The 24,322-nt window shown below is 38.4% G+C and overlaps 1 protein-coding gene across 12 annotated transcripts; it reads left to right on the forward strand.

The window, feature by feature from the left end:
• The first annotated feature begins 2,956 nt into the window (after positions 1–2,956).
• On the forward strand, positions 2,957–24,138 carry lrguk (leucine-rich repeats and guanylate kinase domain containing). 12 transcript variants are annotated; one of them, XM_047390147.1, is made up of 20 exons: positions 2,957–3,210; positions 3,887–3,985; positions 5,493–5,574; positions 5,740–5,840; positions 6,119–6,200; positions 7,208–7,329; positions 8,314–8,457; positions 9,054–9,134; positions 9,353–9,439; positions 11,217–11,323; positions 11,712–11,831; positions 14,229–14,325; positions 16,341–16,454; positions 16,582–16,783; positions 17,228–17,344; positions 19,001–19,170; positions 19,300–19,397; positions 19,735–19,803; positions 21,458–21,567; positions 23,865–24,138. In XM_047390147.1, exons 1-20 carry the CDS (start codon positions 2,971–2,973, stop codon positions 24,011–24,013), a joined length of 2,391 nt encoding a protein of 796 aa, XP_047246103.1. In that variant the 5' UTR covers positions 2,957–2,970; the 3' UTR covers positions 24,014–24,138. The 12 variants fall into 12 exon arrangements, with proteins under 12 accessions (XP_047246103.1, XP_047246113.1, XP_047246105.1 ...); XM_047390157.1 differs by having other exon boundaries at positions 21,500–21,567; XM_047390149.1 differs by having other exon boundaries at positions 19,300–19,391.
• The last annotated feature ends 184 nt before the right edge of the window (positions 24,139–24,322 follow it).

A 24,322-nucleotide genomic window follows, 5' to 3' on the forward strand; every position in this document is an offset into this window, starting at 1 on the left:
GCTGCCCCAACAGATTACATCAGAAGAGATTACAATCTCCACAGACTTATTGAAGATCTGCAGCATCTTGCTGTAAACATTGAATGACCTACGCTTCATGAATGAGGACAGCCCTTTTCATACACAGCTTCACAGTTGCATCTCCTGTCCAGTCTGTCTTGTACTGGAAGTCTGAGGTGTATAGCGTGAAAAGGAATGGTGATATACAGTGGTGCTCCGGTGCTGCTGACTACCTACTTAAGCTCACAACCCTTGAGTCTCACAAGCTGTGGTCAATTTGTCAGGGAGTCTTTGATCCAGGAGATTGTTGAGGCCTCAATCTGAGTCTTGATTTTCTGACAATCAAATCAGGTTGAATTGTGTTAAATGCAGTGGTGAAAACTAAGAACATGATCCTCACAGGGCTGCTAGCTTTGTCCAGGTGAGAGTGGGTTTTTTGAAGCACGTGTATGATGCCATCTTCCACTCTTACTCCATAGCGATAAGCAATCTGAGGGGGGCCTGATAGTTTATTGTTTGCTTACTCAGGTGGGCCGACAGGAGTCTCACTAGGACCTTTATGATGTGGGATGTCAGGGCAACATGTCTACAGTCATTGAGGACTGATGGGTGAGTTATCTTTGGTACCAGAACAAGGCAGGAGTTCTTCCACAACACTGGATCTTTCTCCTGGGTAATGTTAAGGTTGAAGAGGTGATACAGAATCCCACAGAGCTGCTCTACACAGCCCCTCAGTACTCCGGCTGACACCATCTGAACCTACAGCCTTGTTCCAGAAAAGTATCTCCAGCTTCCTCTTTACCTGACTTCCAGAGACACACAGACGGAAGGGGGAGGCAAAAACATGTAGAAGCAGAAGGGTCCATGCCGAGGTGGGAGATAAAACATTTGACGTGTCACAGGAAAGCTGTAGGTTAAAGGAGGGTGGGATGTCTGATTGGCTGTGAGCAGGAGAGATAGATGCTGAGCTTGTTTCTGAATTGAGCCTATTGAAGAATATGTTCAGTTCATTGGCTCTTTCCAGACATCCATCTATCCGATCCTCATTCTGCTCGAAGCCTGTGATTTTCATCCCTGACCACACATCTGTTATATTGTTTTGCTGGAGCTTGCTCTCTTAAGGTAAAGTCGGGTAAGTTTATTTATATAGCGTTTTTCAGTAACAAGACACTCAAAGCGCTGTACATACAATTACAATACAATCACAAAGCAAATAAACACAGATACAGACACAGAAAAACAAATCAAATGATAAAATCAAACCACAGAAGTAATTTAAAAAAGTTAAATAAAGAGAATAGAATGATGGACAAGAAAATGAAAGGAAAATTGGACTGAAAACGCAACTAAAATGGCCCAGTCAAAGGCCACTCTAAACAAATAAGTTTTTAATCTTGATTTGAAGCAACTTAGGGTTTCAGCGCTTTTCGAGTTTTCTGGGAGTTTATTCCAGATTTGTGGAGCATAAGAACTAAAAGCTGCCTCTCCATCTTTGGTTCTGGTTCTGGGTATGCAGAGTAGATTTGAGCCAGAAGACCTGAGAGGTCTGGGTGGTTGATACACTTACAACAAGTCTGTAATGTATTTTGGTGCTAAGCCATTCAGTGATTTATAGACTAACAGAAGTATTTTAAAGTCTATTCTCTGAGCTACAGGAAGCCATTGTAGGGACTTTAGAACCGGGGTGATGTGCTCCACTTTCTTAGTTCTAGTGAGGACACGGGCAGCAGGATTCTGGATCTGCAGCTGTCTGATCGACTTTTTAGGCAGACCTGTGAAGACACCGTTGCAGTAATCAATTCTATTAAAGATGAACGCATGAATTAGTTTTTCAAGGTCCTGCTGAGACATTAGTCCTTTAATCCTGAAGATGTTTTTTAGGTGATAGAAGGCCGACCTTGTTACTGTCTTTATGTGCCTCTGAAAGTTCAGGTCTGAGTCCATCACTACACCCAGGTTTTGAGCCTGACTTAAGATGGTCTTGCTTTAGAGTTGTATGAATCCCTGATATCTGAATAAAATAAATTCAACTTTTTGTTTTCTCTGGTTGAGCAGCTGACAAACTGTTGAAATGTTGGAAGGGTAGCAGAGAGTGAGGCGTTATTAAAATCACCAGATGTTGTGTCTGTAGCTTAGCAACAACTGAGCTGATGACATCGCGTACAGTGTCAGCAACACCTGATGGTGTGGTTGCCAAAATAACACTAGTGAACTTTCTGGGTAAATAATATGAACAAAAACTTTGAAATCCTTCCAGCTGTACAGCATCCAATACCAGAGGGAACAATAGTCCAAAATTTAAGATATCCAGTTTTTCTTTAACAGTTCATGTGTAAATAAATGAAGTATTAGAATATTTATTATTGCATTCAGTCTTTCCATAGATTTTCAGGATAATTAAGGTCTGAACTTTGACTATGCCATTTTAAGACATGAATATGCTTTAATCAGAACCATTCCCAGCTGTCATGCTGGAAGGTGAGCATCCACCGCAATCTCGTGTATTTTGTGGCAAACGTCAACTGGAATTTCTTAATGGACCTCTAAATGCACGGATTCAGAGTTAAGGGTGCAGAATAGGTCAGTGCAATTTTCAGATCTTTATTTGAAAAACAAAATCAAAACCTTATATCATTCTTCCATCTTGTAGTTATACCCTACTTTGTTTTGGTCTATGATACAAAAACTTTAAGAAAGTGCATTGAAAATTTGTGTGTGGAACGTCACCTGAAAGGTTCAATGGGTATGAATAGTTTGGCAAGGAATGTTAATTTTCTGCCCTGGTATCATTTTAGGCTATTGTTTTTATATTCCAGTTATAATCACGCTGTTTTTTTTTTTTTTCTCTCTTCATAAATAATGGTGTATCAAAAATGTTGCTGTCACACTGCTGTGAAAAAGAACTACAATGCCCAAAATGCAGTTCACCTTACATTCGGTTGCCGTGGTTGCCAACAGACACGATTTCATATGACATGGGATAAGCTAAGTTGCTTGCTTGAAAGGCAAAACATTAAACTGTTTATTGTAAATTGCCCACTTCGCTTTTCTAGGCATCTTTTAGTTAAGTCGATGGTTTATATGTATAATGACATAATGGAGGACAAATTACATGAGCAGCTTTCTGTGACGCCGTCGGAGGTATGCCTTACAGAGTCATTGAACGCAGCAGAGAAGTTAGACTGCGGCGAGCTAAAGGAAAACAACAAAGTCAGGATAAACATGTCAACTGGTTATATTGGCTTGTATAAATCTGAACGTTGTATTAAGCATTTTATTCATTTCCTGCACTTTGTTTTGTTTGTCCGCTAAAAAAAAAAGTTACATTTGAAAGCCGCATACACGTGATGTAGCCTATGTGTGTGTGTTTTATGTTATGATTCATAGCCATAGATTCAAAGTTATTTTCAATGGACCAAGAAGGTTGTTTCTGTTTCGAAAAAAAAAAAAAAAAAGTCTCCCAAACTATTATACCACAGTGTAAAATGGGTATCATTTGAAAAAAAGAATACAGTTTTTACTTGCATTAAAAAAATTATTTAACAATACAATAGTTATACCACAGATTATTAATCAAAGAAAAAAAAACTTGCATTACTGCCTACAAACACTGCTTATAATTGCTGGCAAGCTTTTTGCATGTCTTCTCTACTCTTCTTTTGAGATAAGCTCCAAGTCTCTGAGGTTGGAAGGCTTCGTTGCCTTCTCCCTAATCAGAAACAAGTGGGGGATCTAGCTGAGATATTTCTTTAGGTTTTCCATTCTGTGAAATATTTTGTTGAATTTAAAGAATTACATTAAATCTAAATTTGCTTAGGTGCCGAACAATGTTGAACCTAACTACATGGACTATTCCTCCATAAATTGTTTGTTGATGTTACATTAGGATGGCGTTTTGACTGAAGAAATGGTGTCTGGAGGTTTATCCCACCTTGGATGTGATCTGACTGGACAACAGCACGTTCTGTGTGACGTATCCCTACCTGTGAGATGCGTACCTAGATTGACATAATTTTCAAATGTATGTAGAGTGCCTTGCAAAAATATTCATACCCCTTATTTTTTTTACAGTTTGTCATGTTGCATTCTCATTTTTCCTGTGCTTTGATCTAAAACTTTCATTTGTAGCTTTGTCTATATGTCTGTGGCTGTTCTCTTGCTGGAAGGTGAACCTCCACTTCAATCTCAAGCTCTTTGCAGCTGCTACAAGCTTTTCTTCTGCCTATGAAGAGTTTGGAGTCAGGGGAGTGGGTGCAGTCAGTAATAAAAAAAAAGATGGCATTTTACTAACACATATTTGAAAAAAAAAAAAAAACTTTTTTAAAAATCATGATACAACTGAACAAGCGGCATAGTCAATGCTTCATGGTTCACATTAGGAGACGTGCCAGTGTTAAGGAGCATGTATTTATTCAGTCTCTAAAACTCGAAGCCCTCTTGGAATGGCTGAAGGCACCAGATGTCCTATAAACACTGTTACTATTTACATCCTGAAAATAAGCCAGCAAATACCCTAAATGTGTGCAGTCTTGTTTTGTATGCCTTGGACTTTGGAACTTTTAAAATGGTATTCTCCTATCTGCCTGTCCAAAAAGTAAACAATGCTAATATATTTAGAGTGACAAATGCATTTCTAAAAAAAAACAAATATGAGTGATAACAACTCGTTCCTGCCAAGGAAAAGCATCCCCATGGCATGATGTTGTCACCACCATCTTTCACCATGGAGATGGTGTGTTCAGGATTATATAAAGTGTTAAATCTTCCAAAGCAAACTCTAATCCAGAATTTCAATTTTGGTCTCATCTCACCAGAGCACATTGCTATGTTTCCCATAAAACTTGAGCGGCTTTTCCTGGTTTTCTTTCAGCAATAGCTTTCTTCTTGCCATTCTTCCATAAAACTCAGATTTGTGAAGTGCACAACTAATAGTTGTCCTGTCAACAGATTATAGTGCCTGAGCTGTTGGATCTTTGCAGCTTATGTCTTGTTGGGTTTGATCTGGGGTCTTTGGATTGAGCAGTGCTCTGTGTGTTTTTCTAAAGCTTGGGATATGGTTTTATAACCTAACCCTGTTTTGAAAGGCTCCACATATATATTTATTTTGAGGCCTTCACAGTACTGCTGGATTTATACTGACATTAAATTATAAACTGGGGAACTGTATGGCTTGAAGGGCCTGAATACAATGAGCACCACATTTTTCAGATTTATATTTGTAAAAAATAACTTTTAAACCATGTAATGTTTGGATTCTGCTTCACACTTATGCAATCCTTTTTGTTGTTCTGTCACATAAAATCCCCAAAGAACACATTAGCATTCATGCTTGTAATGCAACAATAATTTAAGAGGTATTAATACTTTTGCAAAGCACAGTACACTGACAATATTTTTAAGTATGCTTCATGTTTGCTTAACCTAGACATAGATCATTTGAAGCCATATTAACTGGTGAACTTTATCAATAAGTGTGTTTTTCTTTGCTCTAGGGTCTCAATCTCAGAGACATATCCGTGTTATACAACTATGTCCATCTTCGTAAGTTAGAACTGCACCACAACAACATAAAGGGTAACATTTATCAGTTTTTCATTTCCTTTCACATGCCACTGTAATTGCAAATATACAGCAAATATGCAATTTATAATCCTGTTACCTTTCTTGCAGAATAATGTATTAGCATAGGATGACTAAATGGTTTATTCTAATTTGAATACATTTTGTCCCAACTGCTAGATTTATCCTGTTTGAGCTGCATGCCCCACCTTATCATCTTGGATGTGTCTCACAATGAAATCTCCAACTTCTTTGAATTCCAGCCACTCCAGTATCTACAGGTACAGGACCTTGAGCTGACAGGATAAGACAACCTTTGATTGGTGGCTTGGGCCTCGTTCTATAGCACTATTCCCTTAAGATTGGCCTGGATTACCATAGTCCATCTGCAGTCGCTCTAAATTTGCTTACAAGGCATTAACTGCCCTTCAATGACAGTTAACTTTTTCAAAGATCTTCTTTAAACTCTCTGATGTCAGTTCAAATTTTACTGAGGATGTAGTACATTCCAGGTTTGGTAATGTTTGTTAAGAATGTGCGCTTTCCTCTTGTTTTTCAGGTGGCCAATTTCTCATATAACCACATACCAGACATAAAGGATCTGGCCGGCTTTTTCTGCCTGCGTAAACTGGATCTGGACTGTATCCTTGTAGTTATGAGGCCATACTTCCAATTTCCAAATGTTCCTTTTATAAAGCTTCTTCATCAAAGAATAGACAAATTGTGCTATAAACAGTGTGTTATATAGTTATAATCTGAAGTTTACATTCACTTATAATTAGCATGGAAGCCAAATCAATACAAAATTTATAAATAAATTAGTTTAAACACGTTGTTTCTTTGTTTTAATGCTGTATATGAATCCATATTATTTCAGTGTAAAAAATGAAAATTGGTGTGGACCCAGTCTGCATTGCAAAAAAACATCTTGGTTATCCCAAGGTCTTTTGGAAAATAGATTCCAAGGACTGACAAGACAATTGTCAAACGTTTTGTAAAGTATGCATCCCGTTTCCTCTTTCATAAAGCTGACACAGCAAGAAAACTAATTCAGATGTCAGACTAGAATGGCTTAGTCAAAGTCCAGACTCTAATTCAGCTAAGATACAGTGGCATGACCCTAAACAGGCCTTTTATGTTTAAAAAAAAAACCCCTCCAACTGAACCCAGCTGAATTAAAGCAATTCTGCGAAGAAGAGTGGGCCAAAATTCCTTCACAGTCATGTATAAAGAGCAAAGGCTGGAAAGGAGTTGTTGGTTGCCTAAACCAGTTTAGGAGGTGATTACTTTTTCCCATAGGGGCAGGTTGGTTTAGATAGCTTTGTTTTCTGTCATCAGTGAAATCATAATTACTTTTTTGTATTTATTCAGGTTTTCTTTGTCTGATAAATACATTTTGTTTCACTGACACAATTAATTAAAACAAAAAGTGGAAGAAATCATAACTTTTTCATAACACAGTATATTTTCTGATATATTAAGATGACTGAAAAATTTACTCAGCTGTATTTACCGATTGACAACCTTCCTGATCATATGTCATTTATACTGTCATAAAATTATTTGTCAGATTGTTTTTTCCTGTACTCCATATTTGATTTCTACATGTTTACCTATAATGAGTTTTTATTAACAATCATTTGCCCAGGCAACTGCCTCTCTGAAATCAGTGGTCTTGAGCAATGTTCGATGCTCACTCATCTCAGCCTGGCTTACAACAAAATCACAAAAATCACACTGAGCAGTCTTCCTCTTACACATCTCTGCCTGGTAAGTTGTTTTATTTATTTGTGGCATTGAGAAGCTGAAACAAGATACATTTATATTTGCAGTGAATAATGTTAAATTAAATATCTTATCTTTCCCTAACAGTGGACATGTTTCTGAACTCTTGCATTGTATAGCAAAATGTTAAAGTTTACTTTTCTTTTACCTGTTTCTGTTCTTCTATTATGTGGGCTTAGGTTTTTACCACATTTAAACATTTAACAAAACATTGTCCCTGCATTCAAAAACTGCCATATGGTCCAACAGCAGGCCTTTTCCCCCCCTGTTCTTGGTCTTTCTGTTTCTATGTGTGTGTGTATGTGTATGTGTGTGCCCTCTGTGTTTTTTTATTGTCAGCATCTATCCGTCTGGCTGCATCTGCCCCTTTCTGAAGCATCCTTTTGGGACCAGCTGCTGGTCTTTGACTGAACCTGGACCAAATTCAGCCTACATACATGCCCCTATCCATCCAGCATTCATCTAATCCCATTCCTGACCACTCTTCTTCCCATGCACCCTCCTAAAGCAGCATGCATTGTCAGCCAGTCTGTTTCCCAGCACATCACAGTGCCGACCCAGAGCTTCCAGGGACCTGCACGGTCACCCTCACATGCTGACAACAACCCTCTGTCTGGCAAGATGCTTGGCAAGAGCAGGCCAAGGTGTGGCCAGACAGTTAGATAACAACTTCTGTCAGTAGAATGGATAGAGAATCAGGCTGACAAGACTATTGTGCCCAGGTCTTGTTCTTTGGTTCGACGGCGTGCTGTGCTAGCCCCTCAACAGCTGTTTAGCTGTCAGTCTATGCCTGTCAGCTTTTAGCAGAGAGCCAGGCCTGCCACTCAGCTCAGTAATGATGGTAACAAATCTCAGGCGCTGTGTAGAACATTCCTAAGATGTATAATTATGGAGATTATAGTATAAAAAAAGGACTTGATGCACATGCATTAATGTCTTAAATATTTCCCTTTTTGCTGTTTGTGTTAGAGAGGTAACCAGCTCAAGGACACTGAAGGGTTGGAGAACTTACAGAGCCTGCAGGTTCTTGATTTGTCTATGAATCGCATCACCTGTCTTTCAGGCCTTCAGAACCTCCGCTTTCTATGCTCCATCAACCTGGAGAAAAACCAGGTACCTTTAACTACAAAGACTGAAAGATCCCTATCATCAGTGTAGATGTACATATTGGATACTTGCCTTCTTACTTACTACTAGGTCCAATATCAACAATGTTGTCATATGAGATAAGGTTGATCCTGATTACTATTAAAAGTCAGGAACTACTAAAAGGTTAATGTTAATGTCATCCCTATTTGCTTTTCTACTCTTTCTAGAGCAACAAGTCTAACAAGCTAAAAAGCCCATTGCTTAGCTTAATTAAAAGAGAGGAGCAGCACTATGTTAGTCTATGCTTCTTAGAGCCAGAGAGAGTCTCTCTGGAACCTTATCTGGGGATCTTTTTTAAAGGCCCTGTCCCAATACCCACACTACACCCTACGCCCCTCTATAAGGGGTGTACTTTGTAAAGTTAAACCATTAACAGGACATTTTAGTGATGTTGAAACAGTAAACCTTGGTTACTGGGTTTATAAAACACGAAAACATGTTGAACACATTTAATTTGTAGAGTCTGAAAATGCATGAAAAGTTATAGATAACATTTACAGTACTTTCCAAGTTTTAATAACTAAAACAGATGAAAAAAGGGTAATTGTTTTTTTCTTCAGATTTTGAAAATTCCAGATCTAAGGCAGGTTATTGGTCTACCACTGCTGACGAACATCAACCTGCTGGAAAACCCTGTGCAGGTAACTATAATAAGTCTTCAACCATGAAAACGTAGAATATTTTGATATGGTCAATGTTGGCAGAGTTTTTGTAGTGGGTGCCATGTGTATTTATTTATTTTTATTTGTTTTGAAGTGCTAAGATATTACCATAACCTTACAGGTAAAAATGTGCTTTATTCATTGAATAGATTTATTGTACCTTTTGAAAAAATACACAATACATTTGTAATTATTAGGAGCAGCCTAACTACAGACTAGAAGTCATCTTTCTCCACCGGCATTTGACAATGCTAGACCAGGAGACAGTCAGTGTAAAAGAAAAGGTGAGAATCTACATCATTATAGCTACTTTTTTATGTCATGTGCTTATGTGATATATATATATATATATATATATATATATATATATATATATATATATATATATACACAGTACAGACCAAAGGTTTGGACACACCTTCTCATTCAAAGAGTTGTCTTTATTTTCATGACTATGAATATTGTAGCTTCAGACTGAAGGCATCAAAACTATAAATTAACACATGTGGAATTATATACTGAACAAAAAACTGAAACAACCGAAAATATGTCTTATATTCTAGGTTCTTCAAAGTAGCCACCTTTTGCTTTGATTACTGCTCCACACACTCTTGGCATTCTGTTGATGAGCTTCAAGAGGTAGTCACCTGAAATGGTTTTCCAACAGTCTTGAAGAAGTTCCCAGAGATGCTTAGCACTTGTTGGCCCTTTTGCCTTCACTCTGCGGTCCAGCTCACCCCAAACCATCTCGATTGGGTTCAGGTCCAGTGACTGTGGAGGCCAGGTCATCTGGCGCAGCAACCCATCACTCTCCTTCTTGGTCAAATAGCCCTTACACAGCCTGGAGGTGTGTTTGGGGTCATTGTCCTGTTGAAAAATGAATGATGGTCCAACTAAACGCAAACCGGATGGAATAGCATGCTGCTGCAAGATGCTGTGGTAGCCATGCTGGTTCAGTATGCCTTCAATTTTGAATAAATCCCCAACAGTGTCACCAGCAGAGCACCCCCACACCATCCCACCTCCTCCTCCATGCTTCACGGTGGGAACCAGCCATGTAGAGTCCATCCGTTCACTTCTTCTGCGCCGCACAAAGACACGGTGGTTGGAACCAAAGATCTCAAACTTGGACTCATCAGACCAAAGCACAGATTTCCACTGGTCTAATGTCCATTCCTTGTGTTCTTTAGCCCAAACAAGTCTCTTCTGCTTGTTGCCTGTCCTCAGCAGTGGTTTCCTAGCAGCTATTTTACCATGAAGGCCTGATTCACACAGTCTCCTCTTTACAGTTCTAGAAATGTGTCTGCTGCTAGAACTCTGTGTGGCATTGACCTGTTCTCTAATCTGAGCTGCTGTTAACCTGCGATTTCTGAGGCTGGTGACTCAGGTTAACTTTTCATCCGCAGCAGAGGTAACTCTTGGTCTTCCTTTCCTGGGGCGGTCCTCATGTGAGCCAGTTTCTTTGTAGCACTTGATGGTTTTTGCGACTGCACTTGGGGACACTTTCAAAGTTTTCCCAATTGTTCGGACTGACTGACCTTCATTTCTTAAAGTAATGATGGCCACTTATTTTTCTTTACTTAGCTGCTCTTTTCTTGCCATAATACAAATTCTAACAGTCTATTCAGTAGGACTATCAGCTGTGTACTGTATCCACCTCCTGCACAACACAACTGATAGTCCCAACCCTATTTATAAGGCTTGAAATCCCACTTATTAAACCTGACAGGGCACACCTGTGAAGTGAAAATCATTTCAGATGACTACCTCTTGAAGCTCATCAACAGAATGCCAAGAGTGTGCAGAGCAGTAATCAAAGCAAAAGGTGGCTACTTTGAAGAACCTAGAATATAAGACATATTTTCAGTTGTTTCACACTTTTTTGTTCAGTATATAATTCCACGTGTGTTAATTCATAGTTTTGATGCCTTCAGTGTGAAACTACAATATTCATAGTCATGAAAATAAAGACAACTGTTTGAATGAGTAGGTGCGTCCAAACCTTTGGTCTGTACTTTATGTATATATATATACTGCAAGATTACAAATTTTAAATTCCAGGTGTCTTCAAGGAACATGTTTGACCCTCCTATGGAAGTATTAGCAGCAATAGATCACATCACCCACGTAGTTTATCAGATGGGACAGCCACAGATCCTCTATCATAGGTTTGTATGAGTATTCTTTTTCTTTTCTGCTAGATTTGAATAGTTATTTTTATCTACTATTTTTAATATGTTTGCTAGATGAATTAGCATAATCATTAAGATGTTATGTAACTGACTATTCCTAATGATCATGTTCTAAAACAACTTACGCAGATTATTTTCAGATATTCAGCACCAATTTGTCTGCAGAAAAAGAAGAAAAAAAATCATGTATTAACATCTTTATTTTTGAGAATATCCATCTTCAGCTAATTAAACTCTGCATTGATTTACATGGCCGTGCAATGTAGTATTTTACCTATGTTTCCTGAAAGTGGAAAGTGTTGAATTATACATGTAAGATGGAAGTTAATGCAGAATGTGTGTGTTTATGTCCGATTTTGTGCAGTACACCACCTACTGCAGGCTACCTCTACCAAATGCTGGTGCTGACGGGCCCTGAAGGCTGTGGGAAAGAAGAGCTGGCTCACAGACTGTGTCAGGAGTTTGGTGAATACTTTGGTGTTGGGTCAGTCTAATGCAGTTATGCATACTATTAATGATGTGTTAGGTAAAACAGCTCACATTGTATGTATTCTTTTTAGATGGGTATCAACCCTGGAGATAGGTCTGTGCAACCAAAATAACAAGTTGATTTGACATAAAAATGAGCATGTTGCCCCTGAGTTAAGCTTGATTTTTTAAAACACTGATCAGAGAACACTGATCTGCAGCTATCAGTCAAGGGGATGGACTCCTAACCCTTTTGCTGTGGAAAAAAAATAACAGTGGTCCAACCCACATCTCCCCTCCTGCCAATGTATGCATGCATGCCCTATTCCATATGTGCGATTAAAACCTTCAGTGAACTTGATAATACATGCATCTGGTCAAGTCAAGTCAAGTTCATTTGTATAGCGCTTTTCAGCAACAAGGCACTCAAGGTGCTGTACATAAGGAAAAACATTACAGTGATACAGAAAATCAAACAACAGAGGTAATTAAAAAAAATAAAGAGAATAAGAAAACGAAAGGAAAATTGGACTGACAACTAATAATGGTTAAATGATACATTCAAAGGCCACTCTAAACAAATAAGTTTTTAATCTTGATTTCAAGCAACTTAGGGTTTCAGTGCTTTTACAGTTTTCTGGGAGTTTATTACAGATTAGTGGAGCATAAGAACTAAAAGCTGCTTCTCCATGTTTGGTTCCGGTTCTGGGTAAGCAGAGTAGATTTGAGCTTGAAGACCTGAGAGGTCTGGGTGGTTGATACACTGACAAGTCTGTAATGTATTTTGGTGCTAAGCCATTCAGTGATTTATAGACTAACAGAAGTATTTTAAAGTCTATTCTCTGAGCTACAGGGAGCCAGTGTAAGGACTTTAGAACCAGGCTGATGTGCTCCACTTTTTTTTATTTCTAGTGAGGACGTAGGCAGCAACGTTCTGGATCAACTGCAGTTGTCTGATTGACTTTTTAGGCAGACCTGTGAAGACACCGTTGCAGTAATCAGTTCTACTAAAGATGAACGCATGCATTAGTTTTTCAAGGTCCTGCTGAGACATTAGTCCTTTAATCCTGGAGATGTTCTTTAGGTGATAGAAGGCCGACCTTGTTACTGTCTTTATGTGCCTCTGAAGGTTCAGGTCTGAGTCCATCACTACACCCAGGTTTCGAGCCTGACTGGTGGTTTCTAGCTGTATTAACTGAAGCTGTGTGCTAACTTTTAAACGCTCTTCCTTTGGTCCAAAGATTATTACTTCAGTTTTGTTTTGATTCAGCTGAAGAAAAGTTTGGCCCATCCATGCATTAATTTCTTCTAAGCATTTACCCAGCGCTTGAATGGGTTCATAGTCACCTGGTGACATCGTAACGTATAGCTGTGTGTCATCTGCATAGTTATGATAACTTACGTTGTTGTTTATTAAAATCTGAGTTAGTCTGTGTTTAGCAGCTGGTTTGTTATCTAAAACTTTGTTATCTAAAACCAACATGTGTAGGGCTGGGAAAAACTATTTGCCTTCTTAGAGATATCTTCTCTTTTTTTTGTTTTGATTTTTTCTTACACTTTTGTGTTTCAGATCATCAAACTAATTTTACTCTTGGACAACGACAGCCTGAGAAATGCAGTGTTTAAATGCTGATTTTGTTTATTAATTGAAAAAACAAACTGACCGGTAACAAAATTTTTTGTTCAATTTCACAAGCCACAGTCAGTTCTGATACCTGCCAGACCTGTAGAACCAATATATCCATTAAATAGAACCTGTCTGGCAATATGAAGTAGGCTTAAACAACACATTATGCCTCGAGAAACTAATTCATTTAGATCTATCAGTCTAGAAAAGCTAACATAGTCTTAAGGCTTTGGAACTCCAGTGAATCAAAAAGCTGAAGGGTCAAAGGTTATGCACCAGGTCAATGAACCACAGCACACCAGCAAGGCCATATCTGAATGACTCAAAAAGTGTTTGAAATGGCCTTTTTAGATTCTGAATTTAAATCTGATATATGTGCTGTGGTATGACCATGAACAGGTCATTTATGCTCAAAAACTCTTCACTTTTGCTTAATTAAAACTATTCTGCATAAAAGAGTGGGCCAAAACCTCTAGACAACAATATAGAAAACTCATTGCTAAGTATTACCAGCACTTAATAGCAGTTATTGTGGCACAATCAGTGATAGGGTTTAGGGTGTAGTTACTGTCATAAAGGGCCAGGTTGGTTTGGAAAGTTTTTATACACTTTGTAAATAAAATGCATTTATCTGGGTTATCTTTCTCTAATATTAAAATGTGTAATCTAAAACAAGTGACAGAACAGCAAAAGAAGGCTATGGGGGCAAATACTTATTCCAAGCACTTTATTTGTTAGAATGCAAGAGATATACTTAAGGATATTGACTAACTGCATATTTTACAGAATCTGTCACACTACACGGAAACCCTTCATTGGAGAGGAGAATGGGATTGATTACCATTTTGTTAGTGAAGCAGATTTTCAAAACCTAGTTCACATGGTGAGTTGGTCTTAAACTTTACCCTTTTTTTTGGTGACAAACTCAAGATCAAGATTTGTGGGTTTGTTGGCTTACTAGTTTTGCACTTGTAGTGTCACAAATTGTTAATATAAATTAATACTTGCCCATATTTGATAAAAATACACACCAGATTCTCGATAAACTGTATTTTAAGTAAGTTCAATTCCCACGTCTCCCTCGGCAAATTTCAGATTGATTTCATGGACTGGTTTTAATGGGTTGTGGAGATAATTAGTTGTTCTGAGGTAAATTGATTTGTCTACTAACTTGCTGACTTTTTTTTCAACAATACCTTTACCATTATGATGCTTCTCTGAGATTTCATTAAACATACCATATTAATTTAATTATTTGTAATTCAATATTTAGGATGAGGTATCGGATCAATTTGTGCCGCTGGAGACAAGTGGCAATGGTATGCAATCACTGGTTAAAGCCGTTTGCTTTGTGTACCGGTACACACATAAGAATCTGAAATGGGAATTTACAGCTGGTTGAGGCAGCCCAATGTGCCCTTGGATCATGGACACATTTGTTTTCCATTTACTCTCTCCTGTCAAGTCAGCTGTTATGTAAGTTTGGTGGAGGATAATTTATAACGGTCTGGGTGTCAGTGATTTACAGAGGAAAGGCTCTGAAGCAGTTATTGATGCCTTTTGTCCACTCCAGCAACGGATAACAACCCTCCCACTGTTTAATCCTTCCGTCTTTTTTTTCCTCCACTCTTCTGTTGCCAGCTTTTTGGTTCAGTGCTGTTCTGTTTCAAATTGGCCAATCTTCAGATTCTCCAGTTCAGTGTGTCAGCTGTGGGAGATTTTGGCTCGGGGGGGGGGTATCAGCCTAAATTTTAGTGTAGCGGTGAAAATCTTTAGCGTAGCGGCCCGCTACCCTAAAATGGGCTGGCGAGAATCCCAATGAAGCTGTTTTGATCACATTTGGACTATGGTTTTACCCATATGCAAAATGCATTTGTGGTGAAGAATTAGCACCCCATATTGCCCCAATCATACTGTCCCCACTGTGACACATAGTATTGCATCATGGCTTTGAGATGCTTTTTTTATGAGGTATGAGTGTTATGGCTGGGGATGCTTTGCTGCAGTAGGACCTGACCAGGTCACAGCCATAGACTCCACCATGAATTCTAACATGTATCAGAGATTGCTGTAGTAAAATGTGAGGCAATCAACCAAGGACTGGCTGAGAATGAAGAAATGGAACGTCGTTGTCCAAGTCAAAGCCCAGAACTTGATCTCATTGAGATGCTGAAAAGGGCATGAAAAGGGCCGTAGACCAGTGACCCGTTTCTCAGACCGATGTCAGAGACTGATAGATACAGGATGCATCTCACTGCAGTTATTTCAGCCAATGGGGTAAAAATAGCTATTATTGGTTAGGGTGGTTTTTTGCTTTCCTCCCTAAATACACATTTTTTATTTTTGATCTGCAAATGAATCACTTTCATTTCCAGAGCTAAAAGAAGATTAGTATTTGAAATGTGATAATTTCTTTTGAAAAAGCCAAAAAATTAATAGGGTGTCTTAATTTCCCCACAGCTGCGCATATTCCATTATTTTGACATTAAATTCAACATATTGATTATGAAGAAGTGAAGTATTTACATGATCTTTCTGACTACTCAACCAAGCTGACAACTTGTGGTTTTGAAAAGGCTAAATTGACTTTTGCAAGATCACAGTTGTTTGATACTTCTTGAAAGCAAGGTTACTGCAGCCCTTCAAAAACAAGTCACCTTAAAGGTCAGATGGTTACCTGTGACACATAACAAAGAGGTTCATGCCCCGACCGACAGGTCAAAAGGTTCATTTCCCAGGTGGACAAATAGCTTCAGGTTGTTAAGCTTGCCATAACATGCTGGTGGCGGATGTGGTCATGTTTGCTATGCATTGTCCTGTATGTTAAAACTTGTGATATACCCAAAAATTACTGTGTATTTAAAATGTTTTTGTTCTCCTTCCTTTTTTTAACATAAGGGTAAGTTTATCCAAGCCATGCAGTATGGTGCCCATCTGTTTGGCCTCACCAGTTATGCTATAGAAGACGTAGCTGAAGAAGGACTGATTTGTTGTGTACACATGGAGCTGGAGGTACTTGTGTAAAAATCATATCAAGATAAGATATAGTCGTATGTATTCTGGGACAGCATTGAAAATAAAATAACACAATATTGTGAGGAAAAGTGAATTTCTTAGGAAATTTGTACTTGTTTTGCAGGGTGTTTTCAGTCTAAAGAAGAGCTGCTTTAAGCCTCGATACATCCTCCTCGTACCCACCCAGGTGGACAAGTTCATAAGCCAGCTGAAAAGCCTTAACAAGTACACCCCACCACAGATTGATCATGCAGTGCAACGTGTGGACCTCTATTTACACACCAATGAACAACGTCCAGGATTCTTCGACAACGTTATTCCATGTGGTAAAAAAAGAAGAATCTTGTCATTGGCTTTTTTTTTCATTAAGACATCCTGCTTGCTTTTTATTGCAACATGTCTGTGCAGTGTTTGCTTTTTAGTTTTAACAACTATAATTTTTTAACAAATCAAAGGAGATACATTTTTATACTTCTTAATAACTTGTAAGTGCTCTCTAAGCATAGTGTTAGGTGGAATGACTTACTGCGGAAAAATCCACATTGAGCTGCAGGATCACTATGTTTCCTTTTGATAGCACTCAGACTCTTAGCTCTTTCTTAATGAGACGAACAAACATTCATCACTTTTATGCACTGCTAGCGAGCCCCTCAATACACTAGGTTAGCATCACAATATCTTTGATTCATGGCTCTTTGATGTTGGATGCACGGTCTCTGATGAGGACCAGACTTCCACGTGTGTGTTTATTTATGTCTGTATTTATTTAGATGACTGCGAAGAAGCTTACCAGACCTTGCAGCAAGTGGTGAAGGACTACCTGTTAGTTGTGGAAGAGGAGGAGGGAAAGAGCAACTGTGGATTGTCTTCTGACAGGAGCGTTTCAGGTGTTTCTGTTTTTAGTTTTCCAGGTCATAGTCGGTAAATTTAAAGACTTAAAATACAAGTTCTGTGAAAGGAGACACGAGTTTAGAATTTTGGATGAATTTCTAAGCTAAATAGTCAGAAAATTGTTCACATCTTATTGATAATTTAATGAAATCCTACAGTGTTTATGACGACTATATAATACTCCCTGTTTTAATTTACTGTGGTGGATCTGTTGCTTCTTATAAATGTGACAGACTAGAGCCAGTATTTAAACACAGATTATTCTGAGCAATCTCCTGCTGGTAGATACAACCTTACAGAGGACTAGTGTTAGAATATAGAAATTACTTTAAATCATCAGTTTAAAAAGCAGCCATGACGTGCCCCTCCATGTGTGTTGAAGAGACAAGGTGGGTGTCTCTTTAGCCCTCAAGAGCTACTATCCCGCTGACTTTATTTATACACCTGAATCAAATGGCTGAATCCTCCCATCAGCATCCAGTCATCCAGCTCTGCAGAGGCCTGCTAACTGATTTTATTTAGGTGTGTTGGAGAAGGGAGGCATCTAAAAGTAGCAAGACAGTAGGTCTTGAGGACTGGACTTGGATACCACAGGAAGATTTGTACTCAGAGAGTACAACCCAAAGAAAAATGCAAAAATTACAGAATAGCAATATTGGGTGAAGTGACTAGCACCCGTCAACCTAATTCCACCTGAACAACTGTGGCATCAACTCAGGACCTCTAGGGTGGATTTGTTTTGTCTGGTGCATTTTTCGGTCTAATTAGTTGGAGGTTTACATAGTAGACACACATTTGATTACTTTGTTGTTTTTACATACTGTATGTCTACTAAGGAATAGAAAAACTGTTGCAAGATATTCCATTCAGCTACCAGTGTCATGTCAAGTCAACCTGATGAGAACTAGTTCTAATTTACTTTGTTAAATGGGAATTATGTTATGGTCCCAGGTCATCACCTAATCATTATAATGTTACTTTTTATTTTTCAACTATCATGAGTAAATTACCATAAAGATTATGTCATTGACTAGCATTTACCATCTTGCCGTTGCCAAATTAACCAATAACCATTGGTTTAATTTTCTCCTGTTGTTTGCTCACATAAACTGTATTTAGAGTGTTTTAGTTGTCAGAAGGGAGTTTCTTAGAAAACATGACCAAGAAAACTACGTTTTTGTTTGTGGTTCTCCTTAAAGCACTATAATTTTGACTTTCCTTTACAATGAAATTCTTTTTTTAAAACATGACAGCTGACAGGTTGTGTCTTCAGTTTCAAATTAGGGAAAATATCTGCTTTTATTTTAGCTACACTTTATTCTACGATGGTCAGAGTAAAGTTAGTAGTGACTTTGTTCTGCTTTTTCTTTCTGCTGCACATGTAAAGTCTTACTCACTGCTTGCAGTAGGTTTCCAGGCAGTAAGAACATAAACTATGTTTAGAGTGGATTGTTAGGAAATTATGTAAATTATTTTGTCACATTGAAAGGGAAGTGGAAAATTTTATGCTAACAGGTACTTATTTTCATGTTCGGAAAGAAGTCCAACTGCATTCTGTTCCAGCACCTTGGATTATCATCACAGTTACGTATTGAGGTGAAAAAGTGATATTAACTTGAATGTGGATGCTCTGCTGTATGAATATGTTTCAGGTTTTTATTCAGCAGAGAACCCACACCCACTACTGTCAAGATCACGATCGGAGACACGCGCATCTCTCTCAGGATCAGCCCTCGACCCCTCAAACTCATCCTTCATGCCCTGCTTTACAAATATCCAGGCAAAGCTCAACCCTTCAAAAATATCCATTGTGAGTCCTGAGGTGTGTATGAAAACATAATACGACAGTAAAGCCTGTAAGTTGAAATAGAGCGTACATCTGAAATTAAATGTATAAAAAAGTAATCCTCAGTAGGCCTCTGAGAAGATGTTTCCTTTCCTTGTCTTTCAGCAGGAGCTTGCCTCCATGAGGAGGCGAGAGCAGCTGGCTAGAGAAGCTGTTGTTGGAAAGAGACCAGGGTTGTTCAGCCAGCTCTTCAAAAGGTACAAGTAAGTGGCAGCCACTCCACTTCACTCCAGGGCCCAATTTAAAGCAGGCATTCACTGTTGGGCCAATTTGGTGAAATCGCAACACTTACAATAACTGCATTTTAATCACTCGGTATGAGTTTGACATTGAGGGTGAAGTACCAGGTGTCTGACTTATTTAAACCCAACTGTTTGGTAATGTGATTGGGTCTTTTAGTGTTGTCCTTTTTGCCTACCTACCCAGAAAAATACAATCATTAATGGTAACTACCATTTACCAGACACCCTTAAGCCTGCTAGTTTGTCAAAAAATTGTAGTTCTATTTGTTTTTAGTCTCATTTTGTGTGTTTTCCACAGGTTTACACAAAAAGCTTCATCACTGCAACCTTATCAAGATCCTGGTACCTGCTTTCAGGAGGATAGCAGGTAAGAAAACACAAAACAGTCATAACAGATTGGTAAATGCTTACAGATTCTCTTATCCAAGCTAAAGCAGTAAAGATCACTTTAACGGGTGGTGTCCAAATTATTGTCACTTGGGTAAAAATCATCAAGTCAAAAGTACTCACCAGTCCAAACATTATAATTTCTTTAAAATGTTAAGTCACAGAAAATTATGTTGTGATTTATTTTTACCTTCTCAACAATAAACTAAACATACAATATTTTAATTAGGCAAATAAAGTAGAACTTTTGTAGGACAGGGATGTAAAAATCATTGTAGATAAAAAACTTTAAAAGGGATTTGCATGTTTACCTTATTAGAAGAAAGGCAACCATTTTCCTAAGTATTTTGGACTTGATTGAAAAACTAAATTTATCATTTATTATTACTTATATTTAAAATGTTGTTTTGGGGCCACACAAAATCAGTCCAGAGACCACAAATGGCTCCCAGCCTGCACTTTGGACACTCCTGACTTTAAACAACCAGTGTTAAACTATAAGGAAAACAAATGTAATAAAATATTTCAACTCTCGACATATCCTATAAATTTATAAAATCAGTTCATAGAGAGGAAAACATTTTTTGCTTCCAATCCCAAAGTGATCGCCTATTGTTTTTAACGAGCCATGCCGGCACACGTCTTCACGTTGTCTTTACATGCTCAGTTGCACAATTTTACACACCTGCACATCCACTCATAAATTCAGATTTTATAGCTTCTGCTGGTCATCTCGTCCCTGAGTGTGCACTTGCACTCAATGTGGAATTCCTTTTTATATTGTATAATTGTTAAATTGTTGTTAGTTTCAAAATGAATTATGAGATGTACAGGGCCTTTTTTTTTACATTTTATCACTTGACAACTACAAACTCCAGTGTGGTTTATTAGGTTTTTAAGTGATAGACCATTAAAACATAGCACATAACTATGAAGTGCTTTTTCTATGCCCACTTATCATTGTGCCAATGCAAGAGGGACGGGTCTGTATCTCCAATGATCAGTGAGCGAGAGGCAGGTTACACCCGGGTGCAGCTTACTGGTCGGAAGGAAGACATGATGCATGATTTTAATCTTTTGCAAATTAAAATCAGAAAAGTGTGGCGTACACTTAGTTTGCTAAAATCAAAGGTGGCATTTAGTGTCTGGAACCAACTACCTTCGTGTTGATCAGTCACATAAGATTCAAATAATTGAAGTTTCAGTCTTCGAAGCTTGTTTTTTTAACATGACAAAATATGAACAGGTTCAAAGGGGAATGAATACTTTTGCTAGGCTCTCAGCAAATATTTTTTGTCTTGGGTTCCTATATTGGATTATTCACTTTCTTACAATTTCAGTAAAGCAATCTGTCCAGCTGCTGGCACCACTCTTAACTGAAAGGTCTTTACCCATGTATGTTTCTTGCATATTGTAAAAACATTAATGGATTGCAAAGCAACAAGCTTGCAGAGCAAAATGAACCACACTCATCCAAGTTGTTTTCCTGGTTTTTGATCCCTGCATGGTCCTTTTTAATAGGCCTGCATTTAGTTTGCTCAACACATTACATGTCTAATTGTATATACAGTATTCACCTTCCTTGTTCCTGTATTCTCACCTTTCACCTCTACTTTCTCCTATTTTACATGCAGCTCTGATATGTCTCATGCCGGCTCATTGCTATCTCTTTCTAGCTCAGCCAGTGGGACGTTTAAATCTCTACATAGCTCCATGCTGGAACAAACATCAGAATTGCTCAAAGGTCAGTATAACTTTTTATGGTAGAACTTTTGCAAGTGTGTATGAAATAAAAAAGAAATAAATACAATTGATTTCAAAAATACAGAAAACAAGGGCAGATACATTCATAATTAGCTTTAAAACAATATTAATGTAGCTATTATTGTTATAATTTGGATTTATGCTTATGCTTAACTACAGGTCCTTCTCAAAATATTAGCATATTGTGATAAAGTTCAGCAAAAATTAGAGCATAAACCAAAAATATTGCTAATGAAAATCTGAAAGGTGTGGTGCACGTTCATATTTTAACCCTTTCAACTCTAGCACCCTAATAAAATCTTTAACAACAAATTCAGTACAGTTTATGTAGCAGTAATTCACAACAATTGTCATCTCAAGCAACACAAGACAAAAAGATCCAACTGATATCCAGAAATATATAATCAAATCAATCCAATAAAATTGAGTCAAAGACTTCAGCCTTACACTGTGTGCAAATGCCTCGTTACCAGGCCTCTGCAGAGCTGACATTCTTATGGGGGGAATTCAGCCATTTGATTGAGGTGTGTTTGAGAAAGGATGTACAGGTCCTTCTCAAAATATTAGCATATTGTGATAAAGTTCATTATTTTCCATAATGTCATGATGAAAATTTAACATTCATATATTTTAGATTCATTGCACACTAACTGAAATATTTCAGGTCTTTTATTGTCTTAATACGGATGATTGTGGCATACAGCTCATGAAAACCCAAAATTCCTATCTCACAAAATTAGCATATTTCATCCGACCAATAAAAGAAAAGTGTTTTTAATACAAAAAACATCAACCTTCAAATAATCATGTACAGTTATGCACTCAATAGTTGGTCGGGAATCCTTTTGCAGAAATGACTGCTTCAATGCGGCGTGGCATGGAGGCAATCAGCCTGTGGCACTGCTGAGGTCTTATGGAGGCCCAGGATGCTTCGATAGCGGCCTTTAGCTCATCCAGAGTGTTGGGTCTAGAGTCTCTCAACGTTCTCTTCACAATATCCTACAGATTCTCTATGGGGTTCAGGTCAGGAGAGTTGGCAGGCCAATTGAGCACAGTGATACCATGGTCAATAAACCATTTACCAGTGGTTTTGGCACTGTGAGCAGGTGCCAGGTCGTGCTGAAAAATGAAATCTTCATCTCTATAAAGCTTTTCAGCAGATGGAAGCATGAAGTGCTCCAAAACCTCCTGATAGCTAGCTGCATTGACCCTGCCCTTGATAAAACACAGTGGACCAACACCAGCAGCTGACACGGCACCCCAGACCATCACTGACTGTGGGTACTTGACACTGGACCTCTGGCATTTTGGCATTTCCTTCTCCCCAGTCTTCCTCCAGACTCTGGCACCTTGATTTCCGAATGAAATGCAGAATTTTCTTTCATCCGAAAAAAGTACTTTGGACCACTGAGCAACAGTCCAGTGCTGCTTCTCTGTAGCCCAGGTCAGGCACTTCTGCCGCTGTTTCTGGTTCAAAAGTGGCTTGACCTGGGGAATGCGGCACCTGTAGCCCATTTTCTGCACACGCCTGTGCACGGTGGCTCTGGATGTTTCTACTCCAGACTCAGTCCACTGGTTCCGCAGGTCCCCCAAGGTCTGGAATCGGCCCTTCTCCACAATCTTCCTCAGGGTCCGGTCACCTCTTCTCGTTGTGCAGCGTTTTCTGCCACACTTTTTCCTTCCCACAGACTTCCCACTGAGGTGCCTTGATACAGCACTCTGGGAACAGCCTATTCGTTCAGAAATTTCTTTCTGTGTCTTACCCTCTTGCTTGAGGGTGTCAATAGTGGCCTTCTGGACAGCAGTCAGGTCGGCAGTCTTACCCATGATTGGGGTTTTGAGTGATGAACCAGGCTGGGAGTTTTAAAGGCCTCAGGAATCTTTTGCAGGTGTTTAGAGTTAACTCGTTGATTCAGATGATTAGGTTCATAGCTCGTTTAGAGACCCTTTTAATGATATGCTAATTTTGTGAGATAGGAATTTTGGGTTTTCATGAGCTGTATGCCAAAATCATCCGTATTAAGACAATAAAAGACCTGAAATATTTCAGTTAGTGTGCAATGAATCTAAAATATATGAATGTTAAATTTTCATCATTACATTATGGAAAATAATGAACTTTATCACAATATGCTAATATTTTGAGAAGGACCTGTATAACAACTCTTCTTACTCTAAAAATAAAAAAAATCTAATTATGCCAGTTAGTAGTGCAAACATTTGACACTCCATGTGCTGCAACTGATCAACCAGCTGCTGCTGGCTCTTGCTTTTCAGATAGAAATCTGGAATTCGAGGCAAAGTCCATCCTGCCTCCAATCCCAACTGGAAATAAGACAGGTGAAGCCCTCAAGTCACCTCAGTTACCCAGAATCGACCCAAAACCACCAGTCAAGAAGAACAAAGGTGCAAATGTGGAGGGATAGTTTTGATAGGTTTAGTTGCTGTTTTTAAAACAAAGCAGAAAATACTGAAGTTATCTTTTTTTTAAAGTTAAAATGATATTTTTTACAAAAAGATATGCAGCAAAATAAAAAGCTTTGTCTCATGATCTGTGACATTTGTGCTTGGATGTCAGTTTCAAGGCCTTATTTCACTGTTTGTGTTGTGTTTTTCTCTCTTCTCCTTGTTCATTTTAGTTAACAGTGCTTCTTGTTTTATTGTGTACAGTGTTTTTTTTGTACTTTTTTTTGTACCTGTGTTTTTTGCCTGGTGATGCACTGAAAAACAAAACT

Source organism: Girardinichthys multiradiatus, chromosome 17, assembly GCF_021462225.1.
Source record: "Girardinichthys multiradiatus isolate DD_20200921_A chromosome 17, DD_fGirMul_XY1, whole genome shotgun sequence".
In the NCBI taxonomy this organism is placed as follows: domain Eukaryota; kingdom Metazoa; phylum Chordata; class Actinopteri; order Cyprinodontiformes; family Goodeidae; genus Girardinichthys; species Girardinichthys multiradiatus.

What these genes read in the sequence shown, in the direction of transcription:
- lrguk (XM_047390147.1), top strand. Translation starts at nt 2,971, where the DNA reads ATGACATGGGATAAGCTAAGTTGCTTGCTTGAAAGGCAAAACATTAAA. An exon ending in AGCCACTCCAGTATCTACAG is followed by an intron (nt 5,841 to 6,118) that starts GTACAGGACCTT and finishes CTTGTTTTTCAG; the next exon opens with GTGGCCAATTTCTCATATAA. An exon ending in CAGTCAGTGTAAAAGAAAAG is followed by an intron (nt 9,440 to 11,216) that starts GTGAGAATCTAC and finishes TTTAAATTCCAG; the next exon opens with GTGTCTTCAAGGAACATGTT.